Raw genomic sequence first — 9,790 nt, forward strand, 5'->3', positions numbered from 1 at the left:
TGATTCGCCCTATCTTTACACCTGAGGCCATCTTCTCTCTAACTCCTCCAAACACTTCACATGATCAGTCTAAGTCTCTTCTAGACTTGACTTCACAAGATAGATACTTCAGAACACTTTTGAAGCTTGATTGAACTCTTTTGGACATCTTCTAGAGTTTGCCCTATTAATGTACAAGCTCTATCTCCTCTTCAGTTCAACATATCCAAGGATTTAGAGTTTAATGTTTAGAATTTAAAGTTTAGTATTTTGCTGACGATGTTAGTGTTTTTCCCCCAAAAGTATCTGATTTCCAACAATTGCCCTAAATTAGTTAACAAATTATACAGAAATGTAACACCCTTCACAAATTAGTTAACAAATTTATCACTAACCCCAAAATCATAATCTCAGTTAATCCATATAACAAATATTATAAGTTTGGTATTAATAAAATCTTTTTACCAAAATAACTATTCATTAAGATTAAAAACATTCTTTAAATTTTTTTTTGCAAGCACTACTATTTTTTTTTATTCTAAAACATAAAATAATTTGGCAAATTTTAGTTATTTTGTTTCCTTTTGAAAAAAAATATTTCATACTCAATATCTTTGAAAAAACAAACAAAATATTGTCAATTTATATTGTATTTTTTTTTTAAATTACTAATTGTAATTTTTTTACAATATTTTAACGCCGTCAGTAAAACACTAAACCCTAAACCATAAATCCTAAGCCCTAAGTTAAATCCTAAACCTTTAGGTAAACCATAAATCTTTGGATAAATCCTAAACTTTAAATCAAAACACTAAACACTAAACCCTTAATTCTAACCCTAAATTGTTGGTTATGAGTTATGACTATTTGAATAAGTCATATATAAATTTTGGATTGGTCTTTTGGTATTGCAATATATTTATATGAATGCACATTGTAAACAAATAATACATAGAAAATCATGATTATAATGGTTATAACCAGAATTTCTTTTTTGTATCTGTAATGTATATTACAACCAGATAATACTCATAGGGTCGAATTAAGTTACTATAAAGGCGAAGCAATATGGACGTGTTAGATTTTATCCTGATATTACAAAAATAATCCGGCTAAAATTTGTAATAGCCAAGAACATCATTTTGTTATGCGAGATTAGACATGTTGGATATCTGTAAACAAACTCGATAATTTTGGTGTACTTCAAATAACGAAGAAACCTAACCAAAATCTAATTAACCAAAACATAATTAACCTAAACCTAATTAACCAAAACCTAATTAACCCTAAACCTAATCTCTTTGCTGCCGCCTCCTCCTTCCTCCTTTGCCTTTCTTCTCGATGTCTTCCTCTGTTCTGTCTCCATCCCCAGTACCAGCGATAGCGATGAAGAGGGGGACGAGTTCGAGACCACCGGGGGCAAGCTCGAGACCGGTGGTGACGGGGGCAAGCTCGAGACCGGTGGTGACGGGGGCAAGCTCGAGACCGGTGACGACGGGTCGAGACGGATGCGATCTCGAGACGTCTCCTCTTGCTCACGACAACCGCTGTTACCAAGAACAAAAAATCAGATGAAAAAGAGAGAGAGAGAGAGAGAGAGAGAGAGAGAGAGAGAGAGAGAGAAATCACAACATAATTCTTCTTTTAAAAATGAGAGTAAAACCCCGTTACCTATAGAGATAACTCACAACAAAATCATTGTTCTGATTTTTCTGAAAAAAAAATCAAACCCCCAAAAAATCAAGTTTTGTTTTTCTCCTGCTGTTCTGTAAACAGAACAGAAAAAAAAGAGTAGAAAACGCTTCTGAAAACATATATGAGGAAGTTTTTTTTTTTGAGAAAGTTACAGTTTATCAGAAAGAAGAGAAAAGAACTTTCAACAAAAAGATAAAATAAAAAGAGAAACTGAACGAGAAAAGAAAAGGAGAGAGAGATCAGATGGCTAAAGAGGTAACAGGTTTTATCGGTTATTGTCTGCAAAATACAATAAGGGCAATCTGGCCATTATCAAAAGTACACAGGAATCATCTCCTCTCATGTCTCTATATCTCATAATACAATCTCAAAAGGACCATTTTATTCTTTTAATTTTATATGTCAAACGAAAAATCATAAAATTAAAATGGAAATGTTAATATTTTTTTATTTGATTTATACAATTTGATAAAAATATTTCAAAAATCCAAAAACGTTGTTTTCCATATTTTCGAAAAAATCATCAAAATATGATTAAAAACGATTTTAAAATATATTTTTTTGAATTTGAAAGGTATAGAATTTAAATATTTGCCCATGGGTTCACTAATTCATAGGGGGGGGAGGTTAGGGTTTAGTTTTGATAACCGGAAAGGATTTGATTTGAGAGTTTAGATTTTGATCAAAAAAAGAATTATGAAATAGGGGTATAGGAGACTCTAGGAGCCTATAGGAGATTTGGCATTTCACATTTGGGACACGCTAGAAGTTGGCTCCACAGTGGCTTTGGCTATACATCTAATATTGAAAGTTTTCGTGTATATAGACCGTAAATTCCCTTTTAAAAATCTGCTAACCATATTTATCTTATGAGAGTTGGTAAATTCAGATATTAACAATTACTGGCAGGAGTTGTTAGAAAAAACAATTACTAGCAGGTATACACTGTTGTTCGAGGTACGATATTTTTTCTTAGAGGAGCTGATGTCATATACTGTGTCACCTTCTGGGATTTTTGCTAATAATTTGGAGTGCCCGTTTTAGTTGATAATTTTTTTTTAGAAAGGGCTTTCAGTTCACCGTAAGCTCATGGAAGATGTTGCTGAATTTTGATTCATATAATTCACCTGTGTCTGGACAGAAACGGATTTGTCCTTATCCAACTCCAATACAACCTCTCAGTTACCACAATGTGTGCGCCATAAAAAGTGAGGAAGCTGCAGTAATTCTGTTTAGGAGTTTAAGTTAATTCTATTATCTAGTTGGATATCAGATTTTTAAGCTTTTGGTCACAAAATAGTTTCTTTTTTTGTTATATCAATTTCCAAAAATAATTTCTATAGCTAAATATCTTCACAAAGTAACACATATATGGGAAAGAAACTATCCAAATACAATTATGAAACTTCTAACTTAATTTGACACAAATGAATCAATATCAAGTTTAATGAATAATTTAATTGATCAAAAATTATCTAAATGATTTACTTAAAATATGTTACAGTAAAATAATATGTACTGACAATCGTATATAATATATTTAATTAGCCAAACTCTTAAATAAACGTTTACTTATTTTACAATATCTTCCAAACTTTTTTGTCATACAAAATTAACGATTAACTTATATATAATATATCTGAACTACATAAACTTATTGGATCTATAAAAGTATGAGCAATATAAGTAATATCTTATAAACATTTTTTCATATATAATTGACGATAAATTTATATATATACTATATCAAGCTATGTAAATTTATATCACAAAATAAAGTTCAACAAGACATCTATACTATTATTTGCGAAGTAAATTTTTAGAATTGAGTTCTGACATTAAAAGTTAGACTGATTTATACCCTTAATGAATAAAAAATATAAATAAATTAAAAAATAAAAACAAAATTTTAATTTATTTGATTAGATAATTGATTAAAATTAATAATAGTAAGAATTATCCAAAATCTGAAAATATAGTTTAAACAGAGATAATTTCTGTATATATTGTATTGTTATCTGAACAAGTCTTTTAATAAAAAAGTTAAAAACATAAATTATATAACTAAATATTAATCAAATCTATACTATTATTTGCAAATTAAATTTTTAGAATCGAGCTCTAACGTTAAAAGTTAGACTGGTTAATATCGTTTATACCTTTAATGAATAAAAAGTATAAATAAATTAAAAAATAAAAGCGAAATTTTAATTTATTTGATTAGATAATTGATTAAAATTAATAACAGTAAGAATTATCCAAAATCTAAAAATATAATATAAAGAGAGATAATTTATGTATATATTATATTGTTATCTGAAAAAGTCTTTTCGTAAAAAGTTAAAAACATAAATTATATAACTAAATATTAATCAAATAAAATTCTTAATTATATAATTAAAAATAGAATATTGAATTATCCAAAATTTTAAAATATAATTAAAAAAAGATAATTTTTATATATATTGTATTGTTATCTGAAAAAGTATTTTAGTAAAAAGTTAAAAACATAAATTATATAATTAAATATTAGTCAAATAAATTTTTTTAATTTTTTTAATTATATAATTAAAAATATAATATTGAGTTATTTTAAAGTAAATTTTTAGAATCAATCTTTCACGTTAAAAGTTAGAGGAGTTAATATCGTTTATACCCTTAATGAATAAAATGTATAAATAAATTATAAAATAAAAACAAAATTTTAATTTATTTGATTAGATAATTGATTAAAATTAATAATAGTAATAATTATCCAAAATCTGAAAATATAATTTAAACAGAGATAATTTATGTATATATTGTATTATTATGTGAAAAAGTATTTTAGCAAAAAGTTAAAAACATATATTATATAACTAAATATTAATCAAATAACATTCCTAATTAAATAATTAAAAATAGAATATTGAATTGTTAAAAATCTAAAAATATAATTAAAAAAAGATAATTTATATATATATATATATATATTGTATTATTATCTGAAAACGTATTTTAGTAAAAAGTTAAAAACATAAATTATATAATTAAATATTAATCAAATAATTTTTTTAATTATATAATTAAAAATATAATATTGAGTTATTTTAAGATTTATTTTAGTATAATAAAAATAGTGTACAAAGAACTTTTCAAAAATTTATGAAAATGTTTAAGCCCGCATCGTGGACAAAACAGCTAGTATAACAATAAACTACCTTAAAACACACAAGAAATCCCTAGAATACGTGTTCGTATTTTACTGTTGGTCGCTCGATAAAGGAAAAAATAGCTGCGCACACAACCTTATTTCCAAATACAGATTTTAGGTTTGTTAAAGTTTTTCACCGTCTTAAGTTCAAGGCCCATTACACACGTAAGCCTTCTTAATTAGGCTATTGTAATTAGGCCATACGAAAAATTTAATTTAAAGTTTCCGAATAATATTTATTTAGTCTAATATTATATGATGTTAATAACAGATACAACGAAGTCGATTTTTTTACTAAAAGTCTTAATACTTGAATATATCATACACCATTTAATACTCCAATTTGATAGTATGATATATCGATTTATCATATTATTTTTCAAAACAAAAAAAAACAAAAAAGATGTCATAACAAGAAAAAAAAGCTAAAAAAAATAAACTCTAATATATTAATAAAATCACTTGATGAAACTATTATCGTCAAAAAAATTACAATGTATTTTCTTAAACTTCAGTAATCTATATTATTAATTAGTTAAAAAACATAAATAAAATAAAAATTCCAAATGCCATATGCATAAACAATCATATATTTAAAACCACAAACCCAACAAAACAAAATACAAATTTTCGTAACATAAATATAGACATCCCGCGCGTAGCGCGGATCGGACCTAGTATATATATATATATATATACAAGTAATGATTATTACTTATTAACTCACACTATTAATAAAACAATAATCTAAGTGGGTATTTTTGCTTTAATTTTGATTACTAATTTTTGTTTTTGTATTTATTAATTCGACTTAAATTCACACCATATAGTAACATAGACAATATTTTGTATATGTAAAACTGATAATGTAGCATAGACGACGCTAAAATTAAATAAGCGATCACATGTCCTTCTCTAAAGTTGCATCATTAAGGTTAGAATCTCGGAACTAGAGTTTATTATTATATATGATTTGATGGATGGCTATTTTAACCTCAGCAATGGTTGGTTTCTTCCCTCTCACTTTCGCCCTTATCTCTGCCTCAAAATGATTGTCGTTCAAGGCAGTGTGAACCGCAGTGGTCTCTATACCCAGCTCCTTAAGTACCTGAAGAATGTTGAGCAATAAACCATCTCGGTACTCGCATCTCATCTCTAACAAAACATCGCTCTCTATAATGGAAACCTCCACCTCTTCCCAAGTTCTTCCCTTACCGATACGCATCCGCTTTTGGTTTGGCTCGTGATGAGTAGATTCCAGCTCATGTATCCTCTTAGAAAGATGGTTTACGTATTCAATGGTGTCTCCAAGGATCGAGACTTTATCCATCTTGGTCACAAATGGAACCAATGATCTCAACGTTATGAATCTCTCATTTAGCTTCTCTCTTCTGCGTCGCTCGGCCACCACATGGTTAAGCTCTTCTCGCGGTAGCCTCTTATTTTTAGTGTTGTCGTGGAGGAAAGGAACTTTCAAGATTATGTGTTTGAGCATCCATTGCGACGATGACCACGCCGCTTTCTCCACTCGCTGATATTGCTGATGCTCTTTGACATTCTCAACTCTCCACGAGACAAACGATGATTGAACGTAAGAAGATGTGGAAACTGAATCTGAAAGAAGACTTGTGGGTTGTGACATGAGAAGTGTTGATACTGTCTGAGAATAATTTCCTCCTTCCTCCATTAGATTCATCATGTCCATGTGTGTATCTATTTATATAATGATAGATGTTAGAATTACCAGACATGAGAACCAGTTTAAAAAATTTATTATTAGAAAATTAATTATAATGATATTGTTAACTAATTTAATGTAATAAGAAAGGTGTGTACGGTATACCTAAACTATTGGTTGCTTCTATATGGAAATCAGAGAGTAGATTTTGATTGGAGACGTCATCGTCATCAGGAGAACCAAGTCTTATCTCTTCTGACATTGTCATTTCTTCTTCTTCTACTTCTTCTTCGTCTTCTTCATGCTCTTCGTTGATGAAGTGTTCAGAAAGAGTAGGCTTAGTGTTTGACTTCGGGTGGTTGTGGAAGAAACTCTTTATGTGCTCAACAAACTCTTCACTCTCTTTGACCTTCACATACAAACACAATATATCATGCATCCATCTCCCTGGTTCTCCCGCTTATGCATATTTTCATTAGGTTGTATAGTTTTACATAATTTGGTTGTGTATTTAATGTAATCGAAAACTATATTTTTTATCATATGACTGCGAAGGGTTGATGTTTCTGTATATATATATATTTTTTTTCTCTAATAACATCTCCAAATGAAACTCTATGACTTCAAATATAAAGTTTTTTCTCTCCAAAAAATAACTTTAAAACTTCAAACTTAGAATTTAGAGTTTTAAAGAATGAAACTTCATATTTGAAGTTCACTACTCAAAACTCCAAATTTAGAATTTTTTCTTTTTATTTGTATTTTGGTTCTTATAATTAATTACACATTATATTAATGATTTTTAAATATTTTCTCATTTATCTTATTAATCTTTAAAACATTTTTATATCATAAATATTTCAAAATTACTTTTTAAATTCAAAATTTACGCATAAAATTAAACAAAAATTTTAAGTTAAGATTTATAATATTTTATAACTAAAATTACACAAAAAGAATATTACAAAAAAAACTTAATAAAAAACATTTTTTAAAAAATACATGAAGACATAATTATTGCACAAATTTAAATATTACAATAACACTAATAGTCTAGTAAATTTCCTCCAGAAGCTCGAGAATATTTTCCAAACAAATTTTGTGTAACCGAAGATGGAGCATTGCAGAAATAATTTTATTGACTAATGTGATATTTTGCTTGTATTTAATATTTAATTATGTATTTTTGTTAATAATTTTATATTTTAGTGTAAGAATTTATTAATTAATATTATTGTAATATTTTTTATATGTGCTAGTTATTTATAAAAGTTTTATGTATTTATATTAATTATGATAAGTATAAGGATCATATTGTAAATTACAAATAATTTTGAAGTTAAATTTGAAATTTTGTTTTTGAAAAAAAAATACCTTGAAACTTCGAATATAGAATTTTGGAAACTTTACCATATATAGTCTTTTTGGAGATACTCTAAGTAACATATAGAATGAGCTGAATATATTCGACTACATTTTGGGTACCGACAGAAATAGAGATTTTCACCTTGTTCGTTGTGCCTAGTTCCAAAACGCCATCAAGCACGGGAATGCAAACCACTGTCTGATTATTTTTTTTTTTTCATCACAAAACAATTGTCAAATATGTAAAATAACTTTATTAATTGATACCTTTCATTTCTACGAAAATTAAATAATTAATTAATAAAGCAAAATTTACCTGAATTTTGGCACTCTAATGTGGAAAGAGCATTCAAGTAAAGAAGAAGATAAAATTAATTAGTTTGCAGAATGAGATATATAAAATTGCATAAATCTAAATAAGTAGAAGTAGATGCACAGTGTAGTGGTGAATGTAGAAGATGTGAACCTTTGCAGAAATAGCCCTAGAGAAGATTTTATTGTCAACCTCATTTGCACCACTTAGCCATATGTGCTTCCTCCTCGCATACGCTTTTCCTGGCATCCTACAAATTAATACTTCCACATTATATTTTGATTTGTTCCTCCATAGAGAAAAAACATTAATTATACCGATAACTAACACACTTTGTTATGCATTTATCATCTATATATGCTCCTACTTTAGATAATCAATAAACAAACCAATAAGAATCTCAACGGTCCAATTAGGTTCACCAAAATGAAGTGTACGTTTTTACAAACTTCAATACATTTCTACTTTCAGTAACTTAAACTCCCCAGTTTGTCTTTAATGCTTCCATAGTATTTGTGATTCGCATTTAACACACAATACTATTTTTGTCTTCTCTAAGAGCAGATGAAAAAGACAAATTAAGAAACTTTGAGTAGTCTTTTTGAAAAGAAAAAAAAAACTTTGAAGACAGAGAGAGAGTTGTTGTACCCAGAAGGAGGTTCGAAAGAGTAAGTGAAACACAGCACATAAAACCATTCAGGATCCGTCAAATCCTCCGGCGACAGTGCTGTGCAAGCCCTCGCTTCCATCGATGATTCTCCAGCAAAAAGCGTCTCGTAAAGCTCCATGAGCTGTTGGCTTCTCTCCGACGCAGCCTCTTCAGCCGTAACTTCCGCCGGCTGAGTTGTCTTTCTAGTCTTTATTGCGCCGTTGTAGTATCCACTACTCCACATCAATTTCCTAATCGATTTAACATTTAGTCACTTCTACTTATTATAATTAATAAAGATTACTATATTGCTTTATATACTGTGAGAGATGGATAAAATGAAAAGAAAGTGAACCTTCGTTGAGGACAAAGTTGCCAGAAGACACTATAAGTCCACCCCACAGATTGCACCACCGCCTTAAGTAGCCCTTGAATCTCTTCTTTCTCAGCCCCGATCACTTTCCATAACGGTATGATACTTAATTCATCCATCTTTCCCCGAGATGAAAACCTGTATTATCCCTCTCTCTATCTCTATCTCTCTCTCCCTCTCCCTCTCTCTCTCCCCCTCTGTCTCTCTCTCTAATGAAGAGAGTAAGATCGTGCAACTTTGAAGGAGTTTGATATGAAAGAGGAAGATATTCTTTATGCTGATTAAAATTGACCACGGCTAATTCAATATATAAGTATGTATGTATGTATATATATACCATTTTAATGTTTTCGTAACATGCTGACATAAGTAAATTAATGTAGATTAATTCTATGTATGGGTATAAATGCATGACCAAAAACTCAAGATGTTTTGACTTTTATGAGTTTTGACTGGTTGGTCCACCAGACGTTGGATGAGAAAGTAGAATACAGATGAAATTAATAAAAAAACCTAATGGTCTTATAATCGTGTCATCCACTGAT

The 9,790-nt window shown here is 28.7% G+C and overlaps 1 protein-coding gene and 1 long non-coding RNA gene across 2 annotated transcripts; both read right to left on the reverse strand.

The window, feature by feature from the left end:
- Window positions 1-1,036: 1,036 nt before the first annotated feature.
- On the reverse strand, window positions 1,037-1,997 carry LOC125578352. Its single transcript, XR_007316450.1, has 2 exons — window positions 1,651-1,997; window positions 1,037-1,526 (listed from the first exon to the last, which is right to left on the reverse strand). It is a non-coding gene; the product is annotated as an uncharacterized LOC125578352 (long non-coding RNA).
- A 3,700-nt stretch (window positions 1,998-5,697) lies between these two features.
- Window positions 5,698-9,484, reverse strand: LOC106360955 (transcription factor TT8-like). The gene is given in 7 exon segments (NM_001315974.1): window positions 5,698-6,580; window positions 6,711-6,954; window positions 8,053-8,109; window positions 8,227-8,241; window positions 8,377-8,473; window positions 8,872-9,123; window positions 9,228-9,484. Coding segments are annotated over 7 exon segments (1,566 nt in total). The 5' UTR covers window positions 9,365-9,484; the 3' UTR covers window positions 5,698-5,816.
- Between the last annotated feature and the right edge of the window lie 306 nt (window positions 9,485-9,790).

The sequence above is a fragment of the Brassica napus genome, chromosome A9 (assembly GCF_020379485.1).
Source record: "Brassica napus cultivar Da-Ae chromosome A9, Da-Ae, whole genome shotgun sequence".
In the NCBI taxonomy this organism is placed as follows: domain Eukaryota; kingdom Viridiplantae; phylum Streptophyta; class Magnoliopsida; order Brassicales; family Brassicaceae; genus Brassica; species Brassica napus.